Genomic DNA, 25151 nt, shown 5'->3' with positions numbered 1-25151 from the left:
TAAATTTCCTACCCTGTACATTTTTTCATAAAGTTACAGCATTTCATATATCGACAACTTTTCGTCAAAATTTAATGATCCTTTACTTATATCAACGAGTAGATTCAAAACCATATAAGTGCAGCTACACGTTTTTCTCGTAAAACCAGACAGTTATAAAAAATAAAATAAATACAATTTAAAATTAGACACTAGAATTCTTCGTACCTCGAAACTACCTCTGGTCGTTCGAAATAATATAATCTGCATACTTTCCTGCAAATTCCTCCCAAGCTAGAGAAATCAGACGACCAACCTCTGGCATTATCACTCACAAGCTCATAATTAACCGATTCTCTCCATTTAATCGAACGCACAGACACTGCAATCACTGTATGATAATGCAGAGTGCGCTTTATGCGGTTTCTTGCACTGTTGGCTATCGAAAACGCGCACCCTCTCTAGCAGCTGAATCGAAATGATAGCGCGTTATTATTCGGATCACTCGGCGGCTCGAGTGGTTTGCACGGTTCTTGCATAATAAGAAAACTGCCGGAAGTCGGGAGCATTTTCCGCGACTGAGTCTGCCTGGGGATAATGCCAACGAGATTTATGTACACCGAACTTCCGGTACCTTTATTTCACCGTCACCCCCGCCCACATCTGCCAGCTCGCGTCGTGACCGAAGGAAGACCGATTATCATAGTACACAGTGCGTCCCCGCGGTGGCGGTTGAAATAATTTATGAAAAGTCTCGTAAAGGGTGGAAAGCCAGCCCTGGTTGCAGAACAATCTCATCATCGCGCGATAAAAATAACTTTTGTTTCGTCATCGCGGTTAGGTGACACGCGCCGTGACGATTTATCTTTAGGTGCTCCCATGCGTTGTTTATCTCCGGTGTTTCACTCGTGAGAAGATTGATAGCGAGAACCCGTTTGTTCTGTGAGTCACAGCTCACCTGAGTGACCGTAGATCTTACTGTTTGAGAAATTCCCTCGGTTGAAAGTTGCTTGGACAGTCACGTTTGACGAAACGTGATTAACGAGTGTTTGACCACCTTAGATTGCTTCTCGTATGCTGCCCATTTCCGAGCTAACTGAATTCCTTCGTGGTTCCATATTCATTCGTTCATTTATATACCGCACTTTTTAACATATTTGATGAAGTATATTTTTGGTTGAGAGTGGTATAATTTGTGATATAAAGAGAGTGATAATTTTTTTCATTACAACAGCTGGAAATATTTTTCCTTGATGAATAGTCCTCCTAGTATTGTCTCTGTTTTTAGAGCGAGTTTGATGTCAACAGATAGATTGTATTATAATGCGCAAGTGAATTGGTAGATAAAGGAACATTGTGTGACTACTACTTAATCTCCTGCCAATCAAGTAGTGGACGTACAATTATTAACGATACAAATATCGTGATAACATTTGTATGTTATCGTCTTGTGACGATAAAAAGAAAATAAAACACAAATGTCACTAATGTAATAGGGAAACAGCGCAGGTGACAAAAGTACTTTGGGAATAATATTGTTGATTTCACGTTGCAGTATATATCTTGTCTTAAATAAACTTGAACTAATTCTTTCAAAACTGGACTTTGATTTTCAATAAACGTGAAATTAAAATTTTATGTTCTGTTTGCCACCATAAGACGAAAATTAAGAGTGAAATTGCGTTCCAGACTTCGATTCCTAAAATACGCGTGAAACCTGTCTGATTTGGGAACTCTTATTCCACTGACAGTATACATTAACCAGGCCAGGTGCAGTGATATCAGTAGAATAAGTCAAATCAGTCACGTTTCAGATTTACTTTGCGTCTATCTTTAATCCCAGATAATCAGTAACATATTCCTTACGTCATACAAACTGGCATTTTTCCTATATCACTATCCAATATATGTAGCATGCATCGTTCCACAGTTCTACTTAAGAAAATTCTGTTAAATAATTTTTCAAACTTGATCATAATTTAAAAATACGCATCACACACGTATTTTATCAATCGAAGGTTCAAATGCTATTTCATTATTCTTCATTTTTGTTTTCTTTTGCATGTAGAATAATTTCTTAAAATTTCTCACAATTATTGTCTAAGGTCCTGTGAAATCGAAACTATGCAAAACGTAAAGAGAACCAAATGTCTCCATTCAAAATTAATTAGGAACCACTGATTGCATTCTTCAGATATTGATCTTCGAGTTCAGTTTCATAACTATTGACAACGCTAAAATAAATACAACTATAATCTCTAGAGTATGCCTAAACTTTAGTTAGTTGAAGAATTTCAATCTTAACCCAGTCCTAACCAATTCGATAGCATTCAAGCTACGGACACTCAGGCAATTAATACACTGAATACTTCACGTGATCCAAATTGTTATTCTACTTGTTACAAGTATCGTCTGTGCGATATTGCTTAATGTTGCAAACTAATTAAAGTTCCCTTCTGTCTTTCGTTCGTTTCAGACGTACAACATGGATGCCCAAGTTGGAGAGTCTTCGGCATGTGCCACAGCGCTGCTCTGCGGTGTTAAAACCAATTACGAGACCGTTGGCCTGGACTCGTCTGCACGTTTCGAGAACTGTTATTCCAGCTTTGATGCCCGTGTACCGTCCCTTATCAATTGGGCGCAAGAGCAGGGTAAGTAAATAGCAGTCTATAGACATCGACAGCTAATGCTAAGGATTATGCACAATTGATTTTCTCCGGGTACGTTGAACTATAACTGCCAACGCAACAAACACCGATTAACCCTTACCTTCCACTCGTTTATAACCCTGGCTACGTTGCTTCGTGATAGCTGTAAGTGTTAATTTAGATCTAATGTTTCCTCAGTGCTGATGCAGCGTTCAGAGACATTTGTACCTACATGTGTATATAACAGCATCAGCAAATATTTTAAGGCAAGCATGAGCAACCTTTCCTAGTTTGGGGGCCAAATTATCATTCTGTCTGCGAGGCAAGGGCTAGAGTAACTTATTAAATAAAACAACTTAATATTAAATAGATTAAAACAAGTTGCTACTTCATGTTCTCTGCCACCATGAATCTGAAATAGATTAGGATCGGATCAAAAGAAGTGGAGAGCTGAATCCGAACCGAGGGCTGGGGGCTGCCTATATGTATGTTTTAAGACTAAATTTGAGTGTTCTTTTTGGAGAACTATGAGAGATATTTTCTTATATTTTGCAAAATATGTAAGATTTCGTTCACATTGATTTAAAAGACGAAAAGGTTAAAATTGTTTAATTCAAAAAATCGATTTTTCTTGGATTAAATTAATATCATTTATAAAATCAGTACAATCGTAATTCTAACTATTCAAATACTTTTAGCACAAAAAATATAAGCGCAGTCAAAATGTAGATATAACGTATAATTATTATTTATTTTCAGAAATCTGATTTTGTTTTTCAATTCAGTGAAAGCATTCACTAACTACTCATCTATAATAGAGTCAAAGAAAACCTAAAACCAAAACTTATTAGCAAAGATAAAAACTCAAACTAAGAAACAAAATTTATCATACATTCATATACATTGTTCATAGAATCATAAGATAAACTTTGTATCACAATATACATCAAAGTTAAGGACGTTAAACAGATTTCGGAGCACATTGAAACAAGGAAAACATGATAAACGATGCTATCAACACACCGCAGCGTGGTTGAATTAATGAAAATGTACCAAATCGTTCTTTCATTACTGCTAATAAATTGTCATCGTAAAGTTAAATCAGTGCTCTAAACGTATTACTTGAATTTGCTGAATGTGAGCAAAACGAGTTACAGTTGGGAATAGAGCGGGAAGCCCATGAGTATAATAGCAGTAACATCAAATATGATAATAGATAATTTCACGTGGAATCAGGAAACGTTTTACGTTTTATCATTCTTTATATAAAAATTCTACGTTATCTAAATACCTAATTATCTTTGCATACTTTTGTGTAAAGATATTTGGTACGAATTATAGTTTATTTCCCAGATTTTGTATTGCTGTAAAAAATGAAGCTGTGCAGCAATTGATCATGTCATTTGATATTTTGGGATTCAAAATGAAAATAGTCGAACAAGAACTGAGTAAGAAATTATTAGTTTTTTTATATAAAAATGGAATATCAAGTATTATGAGCGTAGTGGTGTTTATTAGAAACAAATATCTCTATAATCCTGTAGTGTTTAAATAAATGCTTAATCAGTGCTTAATAATATATTACATAATATTACATAATATTCAAGTAATTTCTATAACCATTTTAGGCAATAAATTGATTAATACTTGTTTATATTAACCATTTGTCCATAATTTCACATTCAATATTAGAAAGGGAATTAAATGTATTATGTACGCATGCATGATTCATAACATCATTTTGATGTCATCAGCTCACAAAAACTGATTCAATCCGATTAATTTTCATGATGTACCTCCGCAATTTCGAACTTCAAAGTGATTATAAATTGTACATGTAAATGAATTATCTTTTCTATCTTACTTATAGATAATATTGGTAATAACTCATCCTTAGTTTAAAGTTTGAAAGCATTTGGAAATTTATAAGACATCAATTTTATTTACAGAAGATTAAAGAACTAAAATTGTTACTGGAAGTATAAAGAAGTTTATTTTAATCAGGTTAATTTCTGATCAAAGATTGAAAACTAAAGTTATATGTGTAGGAATAGATTATTACGTTTACAGCTTTTATAATTCTTGAATAATTCACGGAACGATCCAATTTTGTGAAAGTGAATAAATAATATCAAAAGTATATGAATCAACGGCGAGAAGGTTTACTTTAGATTTTACATTGTGATTACATTGTTAATGCGCACTTCCGTGATAGTATTACAAGAATAACTTAGCGTTACAGGATCGTAAAATTCAAATGTAGTATAAAGTGCACTTTCCTATGTAGAGCAGAAACTAAATTCCCAAGTGTGAACATAACCAGACAGTGTTCAGTACCCAAGAAATGAGTTACAAAATGATGAAGTACCAGCAAGTATGTTTATACTTCTAAGGTATAAAGGAAACCAAGTATCGAGGAAACATGCAACCTTCCTAATTAAATAAAAATATTGGTATAGAGTAATAACGTAAAAAGTAGGTTTTATATCTGTTAGAACGTTGTGCCTTTTTCACTTAAAAGTACTGTCATTTGAAATTATTTAAACAATTCGCTCTAAATTAATTAAAATAGTTATCTAAAATTTCTAAAGTTTTGCAATTAAATTTTGAGAAATATATTATATATTTTATGTTTTATGTTTTGCATTCTTATGGTTTATTTTATGTACAGTAATGGGGATTTCCTCATTAAAATAATTAAATTAAATTAAATTAAATTACATTTTACTTTATTTGATGTTGAAATGTTAATTTGCTGTGAGTATATATCGTCATTATTTATTATTAAAAATGTTTAACCATACCTCTGATGAATCCCTTAAACGTTCGTTAATAAGATAAGACAGTACTAGCTCCTTGTAAGTTTGTTACTACCTTCACTATTTCCTATAAATTGACAATAAATATTCTCACCAGACTGAACATTTGTAATAACAGTTTGAACTCAAACAAGGAACAAATAATGAAACAGTTTTTCAAATAAGATTAACATTAGCATAAGGTTAAAGTAACCGAACAAATAACAAATAAAACAAGAATTCTATTTGATCAGTTATTTCAACCAAAGTTTACTTCGATAACACTCAGTTCTGGCAAGACTGCCCTTGTTCATCAAACCAAGAAGGCAAACACAAACAAAACTCCCAACAGACGTGCCCAAAAGTTTCGTAAAACAAATACATACTACCTGCAGCAACACGATACCACCCTAACCCCTGAACGATTCTTCCAAATTGCAAGGATTAGAATTACTTTGATTCCAAGCCGATGCAAAATCGAAATTCGCAACCGCAATTACATGGAGAAGCTACAGTTATTTCAACGCCCTCATCGAAATTCTTGCAGCTTGCGGGTTAAGTTACCGCCCTCGGTTCCAATTTCGATATCTATCGAAATCATCGCATATCGGGTCTAGGCTGTAGCGTGTAGAGAGGAAAGCCCAGTTATAACAGGGTATCATTAGAAACGTATCGAGCAATTAACAGAATTTCTGTGCCGCGGATGCACAGGGAATATACCCCTGGAATGAGGTGACGAGGGCGAGGGCGATGGCGATTGTGGCGATGCTGCATTATATCGTGTTGGATCAAATTGCTGTCACCCAGCGAGATGGGACAGCGTTTTTATCGCTCTCTGATTTTCCATTTTCCGAACGCCAGGGCGACTATACGCTCATATGAACGCTACTGAATTCAATTGGAAAACAGGAATGCAAGGCGCAGAGTAGATGGAGGGGTGAGGAGGGTAGAGGAAGTGCTGGTACAATGGAAATGTTTATTCAAGCCGTGGAAGCGATCGTAAATAAGGACTCTTCATCTCCTGCTTTATTACACCGTGTCGTCGCTGTATACGAAGGATTTCATCGGAACTATTCAATGATTTCAATTTCCGATAGACGCGCGCTCGTTCACGATCCTTTGACTCCCGCCACGGTGAATCATCGTCGTGACAGGGCGTTTTAATGATGTAACGTTCCGCCAACGAGCGAAATTTATTTGCGGAAAATGCTGGCGAAGTGGATAGGTCAATCAACAAGCTAATTTATTGACGCGCCATTTTTTTCATTCTGATCGAGACTGTGTTGTATAGGAGAGTCCAGAGACAAGTATAACACTGAATAAATGTAACAAACGTTATAAAAAAAATACCAATCGACTAATAATCTTCTGCTTCTACCTTTGTATGTCATTTCCTTGGCTTTTCTACCTTACTTTTTAGTAACACTACATAATGAGCGGATCTTCGTATTTTAACGTTTTATTCAAACAGTATATTAAAAGTAAGCCTGTAGCGTCTGTTTCACTTATGTATCCCTTTACTCTAGCTTCATAAAATTTCTTGACCTTTTCTGTATTGTACTCAATAGATATTGAACTTATAGGTAGGTATAAAAGTTATGATTATACGTGAGACTAAATAGCGTGTAGAACACGTTTATGAGAAATACCGCTGGTAGGGATAAAAGTAAGGTGTTACTCTTGTCGAGTAGGGATAAAAGTAACAAGGTGTTATTTTTATCGAATAGGGATAAAAGTAACAAGGTGTTACTTTTGTCCCAATTGCAATTTGTGAGTTTCTTTTATGCTCCTTGCTTTGTCGAATATGTTATTTTAATAACATTTATTAAAGGAAAAACTTGTTAAGTCACATTTCCTAAATTGTACAGATAAGCAATTTTGAAATTTGGAACAATAATACCCTAAACTAGCAAAAAAGAATCATGCAAACAGCATAGTCAATGTTTTTCAATACAGTCATTAGGAACTATTTAATAACTTTGAGCTTCTTGCTAACTTGTTGAATTATTCTCTTGAACTGACTTCTTAAACGTTTATGTTTATATTTATATTTATTGATACTTTCAGAATAAATAGAAATACTTTTTATAAAAGTATTTTTACTATTGCTTAATTTAATTTGTAAACTTAAATAGAATGTTATCATCGTCCCTGCAGCATATAATCGCATGTCACTTTCGTTCCTAGGGGTGGGGACGAAAGTAATAAATTACATACTTTAGAAAAAGGTTTGTTTAAAAAGCTTGGTGTAATAGATTACTAGTTTTTTTTATTTCATTACATTGTTTAATAATATAAGTTTACTGTTGTTTTTAAAAATTCTATAAAACTCAGAAGTTACAGAATCAAAACCAAAATTGTTACGTTTGTTCTTGGTTGCTCCTACCAGCTTTATTGCGTAAAAATTAAGCTAATTTTTCTAATTATTCAAAAATGAGATGATTGTTCAATATAAATGTGTGATGGAATCATATTATAACCCATGTCATACAGCAAGGTTTTCCTACCTTTTTGGGCTTGTGACTCACTTTCGCCCATCGACCACATCCATAGCCCCTCTCCCTCGTACTTTTTTTCATATTCTCATTTTTTTCTTGTCCCCATCTTTCTTTTCCTCGCGTAAGTCCAAAAATTCGGTGGTGGGTCCCCTAAGGGATTATGTAGCCCTTATTGAGAAATCCTATCATAGAGGATATCCTTTTGATTAAACTTTAGAAGTTTTTAAACGTCTCTAAGTGCACCAAAGAAATTCTTCGTCATTTAATTCTCTACACTAATGAAGTATTTTCGAGCTCATCTCCCATTGTTTCTTAAGAAGTTATGAGTCAAAAAGTGATATTAATACCGTATTGCTATCCGACACTGTATAAAATAATATATTAATAACTAAGGATTTTGAAAGAATTAATATGAATACATATTATATGTATGCTGTTTTACACGCACAGATCAATTTTATAATATCGAGGATATACATACTTATTTAACATAAGTAATTATAATATAAGAAAACTAACCCAGATCTAACTAATAATCTTTTAACAAACGAAGAATATTCGTAGGATTCTAAAGAGAACAATAGGAGGTACTGCAGTTGAATGGAAGCTCGTTGAAAAGTCAAAATAAAGCTACAAGTTTTGTCTAGGTCCCACGTGTATTCCCCATAGTTCACTATGTGATACCATACCCCTTCAAGCGTCACTGAATCCTAAACATTTAAAAGAAAGTTTACAGCCAACCCCTACGGTTTTAAAAAAGAAGCACCTTGTAACTGTGTGCAATTAACAATGTAGCAACACATGCATACATATATTCCTGAACAAAACATACACTATGAGAATTGAATTCAAGCTACAATCTTTGAATACAAAGTGAAGGAAATCGCATCAATAATGTTACTAATAAACTAAAAAGCATGTAGGTACCTTATATTGATAAGAAACGAAATTGTAAATCACACTAACACTTTGTTTAGTTTTAAACAAAATTGTTCTGTTTAAAAAAAGAAGAAATTATTTTTCGCATAATTGTGCTTTTCTCTCTTCTTTCTTCTCCCTACTATTTAGCTCAATAGTATCGTACTCAGTAGCACGCTTCTAACGGAAAAAATGAATGTTATTCATGCAACTAAAACTGTCGTCTCATTCCAAGACAGATAACCTGTTCAAACATCAACAATCGACAAAGCTGAGTCGAGTCAAACGTCCCACTAAATGACTCGCTGAAAGCCACTTGCATTCCTCGGGCTAGTTGACTACTATGAAAACAATAGGTTTATATGTATAGGTACGTGTAACAACACTGTAGGGTGATGTGCATCGAGAGCAGTAATAAACACGACGCGACGCACGCAGCCGCATTCGTGCGCCTAGCCTACGCCTACGTTGCAAGCGTGAAAGCGCAAGCTGCCTTAGGTCGATCATTAAGATGAATTGCCTGGTTGATTAATCGCCTACCGTTTGCCGTTGACGCGCTTCACTTCCCAGCCCAACACGGGGTGTTGCTCCCTTTACCGACGCAATTTGTCAATTTACAATTATTGTTCGCTTGTTCGATCACGTTCGATACCCCGCCGCAGCTAAAGTGAGATGTTTGATTATAAAAGGAGACTGGGGACAGACTCTAATAAGTTAGCCTAGTAGTTCAAGTTGTTTTGGAACTTTAAAGACTTTAATGATGAAACACCTCATAGATTTTGATTGTCCTGAGATACTATGTTCTTTCTTTTTTCATTTTTAAGGTTGCATCAACCCCTGCAAGTCATTAGCAACCACGACTTACTGTACATGGTTTGGAGACTGAAATTAGGTCCAATAGCTTAACATATTTCCAAGAATTTACAACGTTTGAACATGATTTTTTATTTTTAGTCGCTTCTCTGAGATCTCCGCTGATTTTGTACAGGTTCCTTTCCCGATGGTATTTTTGACAAGAGGTAATGGTGTGTTCCATCGAGATTTTAGTGTTGAAATACTATATTGTTAAAGACAATACCCTAAGTAATTTTATATTATACGTACAGAGTGAGTCACACAACTATATGATCTGAATTCTCTTGCAAAATTATTTGTTGTATGAAAAATGCTTCAAACGAAAGTTGTTTCCTATCAAAAGGAGTACACCAAAGGGGAACATACTCTCGATACCAACAAATGTTCGTTTACAAGAAAATTCAGGTAATACAGTAGTGTGACCCTGTATAACTCCTATTCGATTTTAGTTTCCAAGATACACACTGAACAAATTTTACTACCCTGTATTTAATAGTAAACGATTACGTATTCGTTTAGGATTTAACTTAAATTTGGCTAAAATTTGGGTTAGATTTGAATTAGGTTTGGATTAAGTTCAACTCAGTTCAAAATGGGAACGTAATTACAAATTATACTGCCTTTTATAGTACATCATTATTAGCATGTATAAATGAACAGCAGTTGTACTGTTTTACGTTTCACAGTCCACAGTATCCAATATAGCATATTGGAGGAGTATCACATTTGTAGAGTTTCAAACTTTCAGGATTCTGACCCTACTTAATTCCAATTTCAGGTACCCGAGTATTGCAAACTGTTGGAAAAATTTCTGACCCGACCCGAACCCATCGTAATCTCGAGTATTCCTGTACTTCTAGTGCACATTTCTGGTTAGATTCACTGCAGCTAAAATACTCTCAGTTATTAGCGAATAGAGCCATAGCATCGTCAAAGGCATTGCCAAAAGCATGTGACATTACTCGTGTGTAACAATTATGTAGCTACTAATGATACCTTTATAAAGTCACATATTACCTTGATACGTAATATGATAACTTTCTAAATATTGTTATTCTCAATGTTACTGTACTTTTGTTATTAATGCGCCGAATAATCGAAATCCTGAATGAAAGACAGTATAGACAATCAAGATTTAATCAATACAAATTGTACAGTATGGTTGGTCCAGAAATATGTATAATGTGGTGATACAGTTAATGAAATGGTAAAATAAACATGTTGAGACACTAGGACATATGAAGTGACAGAAATATTGGAAGACGAGGACTTCAATCTCTTGCAAGACTAGCATCAGTTGTTATCACCTGTTTATATTAAGCAGGATGTGCTTCCAGTTGATGTCACATACAAATATACACATATAATTTGCTCGTACTTTTTTCTTAAGAGTTTGAATCTGGCTGAAAAGCATCAGCTTTTCGAAAATGACACTTTAGATAGCATAGAGTGCAGAAGGATGTGTAATTCATAAGCTAGTTTCCTGAGATGAAGAACTCTTGTGCAACGCTCCTTTAGAGCCTACCTAGGAGGCAAACACATCAGGCTTGTAGACGTTGCACAATTAGGAAGCATCCATAATACCCTTGTTAAATATCCTTAAGTCCTTATCTTACATGTATATGCACAGATATGTTGCTTAAAGGATGCTAAGGAGAAGAATTTTATAGAAAGTAGAATTATCCCAGCTTCCGAAACGTTGCATTTCAGAAATGTACGTATTTACACTGAACATTAAACTCTATAAAAGACATTATCCCTCTGTTATCAACACTACAACAGTATTATGCTTACAAATAATATTATATGAATTAATATATTGCATTACTAACAACTATGTTAAATTCACCGTACATTTCACGAACTTTTTGCCGTTAATATTCAACATGTTTGCTCGATATCGAGAACAGAAGTTGAGTCAATTCTCATATATTTGTGTTTTGATAAAGCCTAACGCTAGTTTATGTATTAGAATCAAACAATTTGTCATGAAAGTACCAGAAAATAAACCATTTTGAAAACCACTGTAGAAATACTAACTGGTAAAATTGACTTTGAAGACGAAAATTTCGTGCCATCGAAAATCGAACGCTGAAGGTTAAAATCGTGATACACGTGAGTAGCAGTAAACATGGTGATGTACTTACTAGTTAACCAGACTAGAAGATTTAATGCAATGTTAAAGTTTCGAGAGAAACGCTGCTGCCTAATGACACATCCAAGCGAAGTGAAAATTGTAGAGGAGCTAAAGAGCACTGCGCTGATAAGGTCAAAGTAAGTTTTACACGTGAAGGACAGGTATGCAATGCGGATAAATGTGCAATATTTAGGTATGCAAATTTGCAAATGCAAAATTTAGTCGTATAACCGTTGAGAAAATGGAAAAGGAGAGTTAAATAGCACACATATCTATCCGTATTTATCACTATATTGTTAATTAAATCTGCGTTGTGTATTTGTTTCTCTTCCTTCTCTACTCTTTTTAGCTTTCCACTAATGCGATATATTCATTATTCCTCTTTAGAATTTAATATAATTCGTGTGTAGAAAATACTGTACCCTCTGTATTATGGAAAGTAGCACGTCGAATGAATTCTTAAAAAATTTATTTTATCTTTAGTACTATTCAATAATTGTCTATAGAAGATATCGCAAAATATGTAACAATTTATATTTAAGAAAATAAAAAGTAACTTTAGATAAAAATTCACTATAACTCGTAGTAACTAATTGTTCAAATCATTTGTAAAATTAATAATAATAATAAAATACAGAGCTTAATAGTAGTCGTTAACTAAATAAAAATAGTAACTAGCACTAGGAAAATTATTAATAGTTATAATTATAACTTCCATACATATGCAACAATTCAAATAAAAAAAAAAATATGAAACAATTCATTAAGCTGCAACAGTTTCCTATATTTTGAGAAAGAATTTTTATGGTGATGAAATATGATAAATTACGCAATTAATTATGCAACACGTGTCATATAGTACCTACATTATATTTAATAATATGTCTGACAGATAATATTTACACATATTTACATATATTTATATTATTTCTCGTAAATCTCGTATTTCATAAACCATTCCTACGATTTCATTTTCAGTTCAATATCCTACAAATGAGACAATAGCATACGACTAATTTTTGAAGTACGGCGTCTAAAAATATTCAAAAATATTCAAAATAAGTCTTACCAACGTGGAACACAATCACGCATACAAAATAAGCTCGTTTAAGAATTAGCATAGAATCTACATTTCCTCGATCCCTCAGCATTCATCATACCCCCGAGCATCTTCATCAATGTCGTTTTTCTCAACGGTCAAGATCGATGGAACCCTGACAAATAATTACCAGGAAATTAATTGAATCGGTTATGCATTCGTTAAAGAGAATATTGATCTGGGTCACAGCTCTGGTCCGCGCCGCGGACCAACCCAACCGAGGATTTCCAGCAGAAGTTTCGCATCGCTCGGACGGATTTAGCCCTCCATCTATCCGTGGCGGGATCTAAAATTTGCAAATTCATCTGTCGAGTTCCAGTTGACGAAGACGATCGGCGAATAAACTTTATCCAATGAACGATGACTAACTCCTCTGCCTCTCTGATCAATAATTCATTCGCATCATCGTAGTCACGTCGACGTCGGACGAACGATCGTCACAAGTCGACGAAGGTATTTGAATTTCGCAGATATTACGACGGGAATTTCGCAGGCGAAATTCAATCCCGCGAGCAGCGAGCCACCGAAATTTTTGCTACACCCTTCCAGTTTCTGGCTTTCTCGTTCGCGCTCCCTGAAGTACCTCAGCCTTATCCCGCGCTTTTTTCTCTCCTGTTGCTTTCATCCTCGGTAGAAGAAGCGTCCTCCACTCGTCTGATTGTCCCACACGGTGCTCGAAGGAGAAGGAGCTCTCGAAAAGAGGACGCGAGGAGGCAAAAACACCGACGAAAGGCAGCTTAATGGAAAGCCTAGATACGTCTTCTGACTATAAATGAGATGTGAGCTTGGAGCGAAAGTGTACTAACGCTTGAGCTTTATCGCTGAGACATTTTGTAGCCGAGACACTGACGAGCAAAGTAAAATAGGGATATGGGACTATGTTTAACGCCTCCTCTTGCAACTCTGCGAGATTAATACACTTTTCTATCGGGAATATTATGGTTGAATAGTGTGCTTGATTTGAGTGTGCGTAATATTATTATGTCGTTGTTATACTAATTTTGCTTGGAATATTTACGTAAATATCTATAGGAACCTGTTAGAATAATGCAAAGTCAATATCCACCAATTTTTTGTTTTGGACTTTACTGCTATGTTCAAAAACAGGAATTTTAAGAAATTATTCTACATGCTAATATAGGACAAAAATTAAGAATGACCAAATCACGGTTAAAGCTTCGTTTCTGAATTATTAATTGTGAAAAATTGTGTCGGATGCATTTTGTCGTGCGATATCGAGTTAGGAAAAAAGCCAGATTAGATGCAGCGATATCAGTAGAATGGGTTCTCAAGTCAGACACATTTTGTACATATTTTAGTCGTGTTCTCAACAATTAATAACATAAAAACGAAGCCTCAAATGCAATTTCGACATTCTTTGGTTTTCTCTTATTTTTGCATATAGAATTACTCCCTTAATACATGTATGCATATACAGAGTGTTTGAAAACTAATAGCAAAAGTAGACATGTCTGATTCTACAGGATGATCTTTGGCACTGAGTCAAGTTATAGTTTGAAAACTACATACTAGATAATAAATAAACGAAAATTTTATCAAACACAACCAGATGATTTTAAACGATAGGTATATTTTTCAAGATTTCAATCCAGCGAATAACTATTCTGCTAGAATACGTTTTCTTTCAATTTCAAAGTGAAATGAATTGTTCATATTAAAAGACTACATTATATTGTATAGATTGAATATCTTCATGCTGCGCAGAAAATGGTTAGTATAATAAAAATCTATTAAAATAACGCTAAAGTGCACAATGTGTATAGTGCTACGAAAAGTGTTGGACGCTTTCACAGAATCGATACCTAGTACTTACGTATATCAAAACAATGGCCAAAGTTCACGATTTCCCATCTCCCGTTCATCTCCCTTCCTCACTACTTTGCCCTTTTATGACTCTTTTCTTTGTTGAGTATTCTTTTTTCAATTTAACAGTGTTTGTCAAAAACGAACATACATATAACCTGTAACATGTGCTGCACAAGTTTAAACCTTCAGTCTTTGAATCTCGGGGAAAAAGCCATTTACTGATCAATCAATGGTTCGCAAGGGCCAATCGATAGTTACAAATTGATGTCAACAATCAATATTTCAGAATGAAATATTTTGGAGATTAAAAAAAGCAAAAACAGAAAAACAATCGTTATTCCACGTTATTTTAATTATTTTAACATTTACTACCGCTACTTGTGAAAATGTTTCACATTTTTTGTAATACTGTATGTAATATTTACTCGAAGTTTCAAAAAATATGGAGAAAAATTTAATTCCACGAAATGCATTGAAGCTTTACTGTTTTATAAACAAACTCGAACATACATATTGTGTTTACAAATTTACAAGTAAATATTGTTGCTAACAAGACTTCTCAATATTTTTGTAATATTTATTTTTTATTTCAACTGTTAGTTCGTGTGGTGACAACATGTACACTAACTATAGTTTCTATGTTAGGTGTGACAAGCATATACATATGATTTACAAGGAATTCATTAACTGTAATGTAAATCTTCTATACTGAGTATAAGGATCATGATAAAGAAATACCTATTTGGAAAATCGTGGTACAGTCGAAAACGGTGTACAGTAAAGCATCGATTATCCCAAATGGATTTTCCTCGATCTTTGTTATTAACAATTTTGTGTGTTTGAAGTAATAACGATGAACATATACAAGGTTCTTAATTAAACCTCGAACTACCACTTATATTAATAATAGTTTATCAAAGATAAAAGAAAATTGATCATAAATTTTACAGTTACTGTTAATTCGTATAACCGACGTCCTACTATAATTTCTAAAATAAAAATAAATCAAAAAATAGATCAAGATACAATAAATTTCTTATATTATTTGTACATCTGTATGATTAACATTTTCTATTTATCTCAATATAAAATCAACACATAACACATTCAATGCCTCATTAAAAATCAATGGATGTCACTGATAACAGAAACCAATTTTTTTGGTAAACTTCTTTATACCATTTAACATAATCGTTTCTGTTGACTTTAATGTTTCACATAGTTCTAAACAAAAAAGTTCGTATTAAAAAAAAATGGAATGCGTGACGTGGACATTCACGACATTCCCCATTGGATAGCAAATCCCTGACACATACCGTACTCCTCTGACGAGAAGAGCCCCGAAACCAATAGATCTGTATCGTTGCCAGGGCTCATCATCTCAGAGGAGCAGTATACGTGCACGTCATCCGCATCAAGTATTCCTAATAACATTAACATATTTTACTCCCCATCATTTCTAGAAAATAAAACCTAATGTTATTAGGATATTGTTTTTCATTATCTTGCCCCAAAAATCAGAGCTCGAAACAAGAATCAGATGGAAGATACGACAGCGCATTCAAAGTTAAGCGCGGACAGAAAGCTCATTTCCGGAAGTCGAAGCAGGTTCGTCGAAGCTCTTCCCTCCATCTTCACGGTCCTCTTTCATCCTTTACTGCCCCCCCTAGCAAATCTCCGAAATATGTATCATCTCGGATCTGAACGTGCGCCGAGGCTGCGAAATTGTTTCGTTCCGAGCTTCCTGCGCGGAAATGCATGAATCACGGAAAGATCTTTCATTTTGCGAAGCGAACGCAACCCTCTTTGTTTCGGCGCGTCGACGTTAGCTCGGGCAGAATTCTTCCACCTAAAGAAATTTCATCGCGCGTTTATTTTAATTTGCATGCAGACGTTCGGCCGCCAGTGTTTATATGTAAATTACGTTTTATCTTATCGCCATCGCGTCGCGGAGTGCCGCTTTTAAAGTGCCACTGCGTTTGATATCTCTATTTTTTCATTCGAGAGAGAAAATACTGCGCCGTGCGGGAACTTGATGGTCGTATCGCGTATCACATGTCTCGTTCGACTGTTGGTTTTCCTTTTTGGAAATCGCGGCTGTTTTGTTTTCGCCTGGGTAAATTTCCATAGGAAAATAATGGAATACGATAATCCTCTGATTTTTGTTTGTTATTTCGCACTTACGTTGATTTTCTGTGCATTTCAGTAGATGTTCGTGGAAACCATTTTCTCCTTTTTGGGGATCGCGATTGTTTTGTTTTCGACTGAGTAAATTTGCGTAGGAAAATAATGAGCACAATAATTCCCTAACTTTAATGTATAGTGACGAAGAAAAGAAAATTTAAAATAGATCTTTTTATACATGATTATCACTAACTTCAATAGTAAATATTTTACTTTATATTGATAACATTTATCTATTCTGGGAAAGCTCATATTCTATAGAGAATGAATATTCAATAATTTTGTTTCGTAACATTTGTGTGTTTCTTCACTCAGCTTACTTTATAAACTTCTTTTTGTTCACCGCTGTATTTTTAAGACGTCCAAAGGCGTAAGTCTTTAGGACGTTAAAGTAGTGTGTCTTTAAGACGTTTTATAGACGTAAACTTTGCAAGTCTTTAAGATGTACGCTCTTGGATGTTTTTAAGACGTCTAAATTATGTCGTAAGACGTTCAGGCATAAAATGAACATAAAATAGACGTCTTCAAGACGTCGTATGCTATCTGGGTAACAGATCCTACGAAAGCTAACGCTGCTTAAGTTTACTTAGGGGACTTTGGCAAGATTTGTATGGCCATTTATTCCGTTTGCACTATCTATTGATTTCTACACTCTGTTTGTGTAAAAATAAGTTGCCCTTCCTCAAAAGTAGAGTTAAAACTATAGGAAACTGGTTAAAATTTAAATGAACTTCTTTAAGTAATCATCTTTAGTTTTGATTTTCAGAAGTTGCAAGAAAATTTGTATCTTAATCATCGGTAGCTGGCAATCAATCTATTTACTTTCGTATTCAAAGTAAATATATTCCTATAAATTATGTATTTTCTTAATAACCAAAGCGAGCAAGTAGAATCGCCCGACGTTGGTCAGACACGGAGGTTTCTAGATATGTATTCTAGATATGTATAAAATAAAAACTTCATAACATCTACTACATCTAAGGTTCACAGTATTTCGGTTTATGCAGCACATTTCGCGTACGATTTCCTAACATAATTCGCATTCTTTAACAATTCTGAAACTTCATAGGTATTCTATATTACTACCGTTTCCTACACTTTTTCCAACAAAAATTCTTCGTAATATACGTTTTGCTAATTTAATTCCATTTCTACCTGATGACTATTCAAGATAATCACAGTAAATGTAATTTCATTTCAGCGCTTTTTGTTAATCCCAGCGTAGGAATGCATAAAGTAAGAAACATTCTTTTTTTCAAGTGACGTTAATTATAACGCAAATTTGCGGATGTACAAAGACATTGGAATTTCTTTTTAATTATGCAACATACGATACCATTGTACTCCATGACCATTAACATTCATTAATGTTCTTATACATCAAATGTAATACGTAAAACCATACTAAAAGTATAGACCAAAAATTTAGAATCATTTGATAATTCTTGTTATATCGAAGAATCATTGACTTCAGATTTAATATTTTCAATACTGATGAAAAAACTTATGCAATCGTTTAGTGTTACTGAAATTGTATATTCAACAAAATAGCTTGGTTTTCTTTAATTCAGAACATGATTCAAAACCGCTGTCTCGTAGTGTACGCAAATAAATGGATAAATAAACCAAGAACCCGACCAGTTTATCACAATACCATTTCCTCGAGGTTGCTGTTATGGTTAACACCGTCGAATTTATGTCCAACAATGTACCTTAGCGAAGGAACGATTAAAACTAAAGCAATCTCAAAACGCGAAAACGATCCCAGAATTCTTACCGAAATAAAGTTTTACCATTTTTCCACTGGCTTGGCCGACGACGCTTCAATTTACGGTAATTGAACGAAAGGGCACGGAAATTGCTTACGGAAAAGAAACGAATGTGGCGTTTCCGGAGCGTTGAAATTACTAAAACGAAAAAGGAAGTCACCCTCCCTCCCACGAGCTGAACAAATTAAGCTGACCGTAATTGTGGATCAAAAACAATCTCTGACATTTATACCTAGCGTAGGATGAATCTCTCGTCCCCCCCGAAGAAGGCGGTTACTGAAAAAATTCCCCTGTTTTAAAGGAGCTCCGAAAACGCTTAAAAATGAATTAGACCGCGATTGCGGCGAAACCGTGGGAACCTTAATGAAAACAATCTCGGTTGAATTACAAAAGAGGTCGGTACACGTTAGTTTCTCTTATTTTCGAAATAAGAGTTTTGTTCCTGATTGCAATTTGTGGGAGAAGTTATTCAAATGGTTGGCAACCTTTTTTCTCCAAGTTTGTTATTAAAAATTGACTCTTCATAACAGTAGTTTAACGATGAACAGGTTACAATTTAAAACACTTATTAATGCGCATATTTACTGCGTAATTATGCATATTTAAATTGTGCTCTTCTCGTAGCAAATATTTAATGTATAATCTATGCTTATTGGTACACGCGCTCACAGTCAACAATTTGCGTTTAACTGGTTGCTTCCAAAACACATAGGTTGATAGTAAACATTCTCGAGTAAAATGAGTCTAATTTATTTGGAAACTGTGAAATGCTTTGCAAAATTAATTTTTTATTCTAAGTAATTACAGTGAAAGTTATTCCTGTAAAACTTGTTTGGAAGATAACATTAGCATTAGCAGGTGTCAGAAATAGTTAGACCTTTTAGAAGGTGTTAAGTTTCAAGGAAAACTGTTTTTAAAAACAATGACTTTTTACTATCTACCTGTTTTGTTGATACTTGCTAGCTGGTTACTAATGAATATTACGAAAGGAATCAGTACATTCAGGTCTCTGCTAAGTAACAGTTGCTTAACAATAACTTCCAATACAGATTGTTGAACACTGGTTGTTCCTTGCGTTTGAATGTATGTAACTATCGGGTTTTGACAGAAACTATTGGTTTCTTGGTTCAATGGTTGCCGATTGGTACGAAGACATTTGCTGCTAACGGAACTGGAGCGTTTCGTCCTTTAACGAAAGTGCAGTACTATCTCTGATTGTTGCTCGTGACGTTTGCTGAACAGAACAGGTTCTTTCCTTATTAACTGTAAGATCAAGATATACAGAAATGGCATATAAATTATAGGCAGTTTGTCACTGTCTATTAATAGTTAATACGAGGTATATACAGGTTTTAAAAGAACAAAATTTTATGTCGATGTTACATCTACTTTGCAAAGCTGAAGCAATGCTTCGCGTTACAGTACAAGAGCAGAAAGGTTTCCTCGATCAGGTTAATGTGTCAAAAAATAAAATGGGTATCTTATATTACTGTCATCTCCTTTATCCTTTGTAATACAGACATACATATAAATAGGTAAATAAAAATTGAGGGCTCCTTTATTTCAAACTCTCAACTCTTCAGTATCCTTCCTATCTCTTGTCATTGCAATTAATTCATTACCATAGACAGTAATCTACAAGATTATAAACTACAAGTGATCTACGCTACAAATTATTGTGCAGGAACTTTACCCCTCGAAAGGCATAAAATACATACATACTGTTCGATTTTGCAACTTCTCGTAACACAGCTCGAACTGGGGGTCGATGGTCATTCAGAGTCATGGGAGTCAGGCGTCGGAAGGTTGGGGATTTAGTATGAGGAAGTGAAACAGATAGTCGTACTGGGTGTAAACCACGAGATTCAGAATTCTTCGATGGAGATGCAATCACTTTTAATGCGTTCTTTTAGTGTACTCTCGGTAGCGCGACTGGAGGATTGACACTGGAACGCCAGTTCGCGGAAATTGGCGGCGCTGTCGAAATCGGTCGTGCGAACATAGAACATTCGAGAAGAATATGCGCGACATATTCGAACACATACATAAAGAAACATAAAAAAACATTAAAAAATGAGTTATCGCTAAAACTACTATTTGTTTGATTACTTAATGCGTACTTTAATGATTGGAGACGTATCAGTATGTTAGTTGTTAGCCATAGGTTATTGATGGTTAGATGTATTCAGAGGTTTTTAGACAGATGTACTAAAAATAATCTACGATAAGCGTTACTTCCTACAAAAATCCATCACTTAAAGTATTAGTCAACAATCAAAGACAAACTGCGCTCCTCAAATTCGGCTAGTAATGGATAAAGCATTCCTTGGAACTCTCGCTAATCGATTTACTCCCTCTAGAACAGCACAAAGGAATCGTTTGTTTTCGCTAGTGTGGATAAATCACTTTGGATTGTATGGAATTGGAGGGATCCTGCTGTCCTTATGATCCCGATTCCGTCTTTCAAAATGCCTACTAATTGAGCTAGGGCTTTGGGGAATACGTTACAGAGTCAGTCGCCCATCTTCCTGGTGTCTATTAGTTATGCTAAATCATAATTGAAAGCTCAGATGCTAAGATCAAAGGATCAAGAGCTGCACTTTGACGGAGAATCTTGTATCGACATTCGAACCGATTAGCATCCAACCGTTGACCCATTTAGCGTAATTGCTAATCCTGCGAGGACACAGATCTCTGCGTGCCAACCTAATCCATTATCCCGTCTGTGGAAGTGAATTTTACTGACAACTGTTGAAAAGATTTCGTCAACATCTATTTAATGAAACTCCTATAGCAAAGAAACGGCGAAAGTATCTTATTGTTAGTGACGTTAACAGAATTCATTTGAAACTATACTTTTCTGTTTCTGCATCTTTGAGGAAATGATCAAATTATGTACAAAGTTCCTAATTTTTCTGGTCTTCAAACTATCGAAAATGTTTTCTATAGATATTTCAAAGTAACTAGCTCAGAACATTTGTATTATAACCTGTAAAATACAAGAACAGAGATCGGAATATAAAAAATTACTACATAGTAATGTTTTACCAAATTGTCTGCAGAGTTTATCGATTTGACAGCTTAAAATATGGAAACATTAAACATAATAAATAGAACGAAAAGTATTGCAACATTTTATATTACAATGCTTATGTTATTTATTATACTATTCTTATCAGAAAACTCATAAGAAGTGATATATTATTATTAGTATTACTAGCATTACCTATAAATAACATTTTTATTACTGGCTGCATCCAGCATGTTATTATCTCGATTTGCCTTCAAATGTTTTCGATATTCGTGTACAACGAAATAAATAGGTTTCAATAAGTCTTCCATATCGGTACTGAATAAATAATATTATAAATTTGCTTATTTATAAAATATTATAAAATTTCAATAAAATATTATTAGCTTTTCTTTGTAGGTATAGTCATTTCTATATATGTATTTATTTTTTCGCATTAAAAGTAAATACAACTATTCCAAATATAACGTATATAAACTTTGTTTTATATCTAATATGAAACCCCTACTTCAGACACTTTACTATAAAGTATCAATTTTTTCGCATATCCCAACATGAACTTAAAAATACAGTAATCAAACATAGTAAAACACACAATTAACATCATCAATTTTCTACATTTCATATCCCATAAAGCTGATTAACTTGCTCTGTGAAAGAATTCTTGAAAGAACCTATCCTCTACTCTGCTCCGTACGCACCCCAACAAATCACAGAAAAAAGTAGTCGATTTATCGCCCCTTCTCTGTGACATGGCTCTCCCAAACAAGTTCATCGTCAGACGTAAAATTACATCAGTCAGCTGATTCGACTCCTCATCCACTGGTCTCCCGTAGTCGCAGCGGACTGTAAACATAGCCAGCGCACAATAAAGTCAGACCGTCGGATACAAACGATTGGTGGCGATGAATTCAGCCAAGAGATTTATGAATCACGAGCGCTGGAAGTTCATCGCCGGTAGATTTACCGCGTTGCCAATAATCCGACTTTTCTGTTCGCAGGTAAATCGACAGGGCTGGTCACAACCACCAGGGTGACGCACGCGACACCAGCGGCCCTCTACGCGCATGCAGCCAGCCGTTACTGGGAGGACGACGGCAAGGTGCCACCTGCTGCGCGGACCTCTTGCAAGGACATTGCGCGTCAGCTGCTCGAGGACGAGCCGGGTCGTAACATCAACGTAAGAGATTATATCGTAGCTTAACTAGCCCTGTCACACTGCTCGCAGGACCTGTGCGATCTTTACGTCCGTCTGTGGTTCGCCTGGTTGACTAAGTGCGAAAATTCGCGAGAAGCACTGCGAAGGTTGTAGAAAGCAGACAGTTCTGTGGAGTCTTGTTCTGTCGGGCGGAGCGGGGTAATTCGATGAGGCGGGAAAGGATGAACAGAGGAGAAAATTCAGATGATTCTTGACATCTTTGTTGAAAATTTGGAACACCTTTTTGGGTGACTGAGTTTAATATGAGTAGTCAGAGGACTGAATGAACTATGAACTACTTTGTTCGACTACCTGAACTATTCTATTTCTTATCTTTCAGATAAGCAAACCTGAGGTATACTGAAGTCTGTATAGCTTCCAGAAATTAAAATTTATTTATTTGCATTTATTCCATAATTAAACATTTCAATGTTTCTTTTCTTAAATGAAGTTATAAAATTCTATAGTTTTATTCAGGAAGGATAGCTGAGCCCGTACTTTCGAAAAAGGTATAAATACAGCAATTTTAATTTGTGGTAACTGCATCGACTTCAGCTGGACGTACACAATCAATAATCGGTGAATGACTATTCTGTCAGTTGTAAAGGCTGACTACAGATTGGGGTACAATCGGTATAAACACATGGCGGCGTAGATAGTCCTTCTTTTCCTATCTGATTGACATACAATCGTTGGAAACTCTGTATCGATTATTTTCGTCTCCATTAGGTACAAAAAGAAGGAATATTATTGACGTCGTGTGCTTCCACCAATTTTATCCTAGTTTATTTCGGTCTTAGTGGATAAGAAGACAGTCGTGATGTATAAAATTTTCGACGATTATATCTCAGTTTACAGTCGGTCTTCAGAATAGACAAAATTGTTGTTCACTGATTTCGGTCATGTGAGCCTGGGCTTAAATTAGAGAGTTCAGTGTTTACCAACTGTTACGATACAGTAACAAAGGGAAAGTATAGCTATAGTTCAACCGCCTCCACCCTCCCTGTCCATCAGTTTTTTGTATTTCTTAACGTTTTGAAGTCTCCTGAATCCGAAAAAAGTGAAAAACCGATAACTCAATTTTGTATGTATCGATGTGCACACGCGTGTGTGTTGGCATCCAATTTGCTTTATATCTCTCGACTGTTATCATTATACACTCTGTATCTATATGTACGTATACCTAGAATTTCAAAGCTCGAGCAGTGTTTTTTTTACTCTTTTCATTGACGCTTGCAAAACTTTTCTTTTACAAACCTGTTTTCCATAGGAAAAATGATTTCCTACGGAAAAGTAGACTATAGAATAAATTTAACACATTCAACAAATTCAGTAAAACGCGATTTTTATTAAATGGAACATTTGCTTTCGGTTATAAGTCCAGCTGAATTTTTATAGAAGAATTAATCATTTGGAATTTTTAATCCAGTTTTTATAAAGCCAAATACCTGCTTTTCATAACTGGATTTATTAAATTCATGCTTCAGGAAGAATTTTTAAATTCAGTCTTTTGTAAATATCAATCACACTTGCTTGTACATATATCATCCACGTAATTAAATTTTTTTATGAAATATGTCCCTTAAGTTACAAATAATACATTATTAATGAAACAATTTGGAGAAAATTGAATTATTGGAACTCTTGATAATGTTTATTCATCATTCTAATCATTCTAATTTTTCAGTTTGATAAATTCCTCTTCTCAATCTCTTACAAATTCAGTGCACCGTGTAAGTACATTTTTCAATTTTAAAATGCAGACCCATTGCTTTAAAAAATATTATGAAAAAAATACGCACTAATATTACCATAGAAATTATTATGAATTCAAATACTAGCATAAGTACCACGTTATTTTTCCTCTTAAAAACCCACGTAATGAAAGTCTGGGATTGTTTAATTCTGTTCAGCGAATATGAAGTATCCTTACAAAATGAATTTTTTTTCATATTCTGAAGACTACAAGGATTTAAAAAAAGTATTGCAAGACCGATCTACCATTCCATCCATTTTGTATGTTTACACAATATTGTGTAAACGTAAAAAACATATTATAGCTACACCATCCCTTCGGGTGTTACTATAAAAAACCAGAAAATACTATACGGGAAGTTTTTAATACCGCAGATTATTGGTTCAGGAACGTTTCGACGAGATATGCCACTGCAAAGGATTCGATGCATCCGTTCACTGGCATACGAATCAGC

General features: G+C 34.7%; 1 protein-coding gene across 1 annotated transcript in view; it reads left to right on the top strand.

Annotated features, from left to right (window-relative positions):
* The window catches only part of LOC143183370 (alkaline phosphatase), a 367206-nt gene that overhangs the window by 267304 nt on the left and 74751 nt on the right, over positions 1–25151 (top strand). The window contains exons 3-4 of the mRNA XM_076384898.1: positions 2456–2630; positions 22745–22923. Coding sequence (XP_076241013.1) covers positions 2456–2630; positions 22745–22923 — 354 coding nt within the window. The remainder of the gene's footprint in view (positions 1–2455; positions 2631–22744; positions 22924–25151) is intronic.

This window comes from Calliopsis andreniformis, chromosome 1, assembly GCF_051401765.1.
Source record: "Calliopsis andreniformis isolate RMS-2024a chromosome 1, iyCalAndr_principal, whole genome shotgun sequence".
Classification (NCBI taxonomy): Eukaryota; Metazoa; Arthropoda; class Insecta; order Hymenoptera; family Andrenidae; genus Calliopsis; species Calliopsis andreniformis.
Note: the sequence above shows the minus strand (reverse complement) of the source record. Positions and strands in the feature narration are given on the sequence as shown.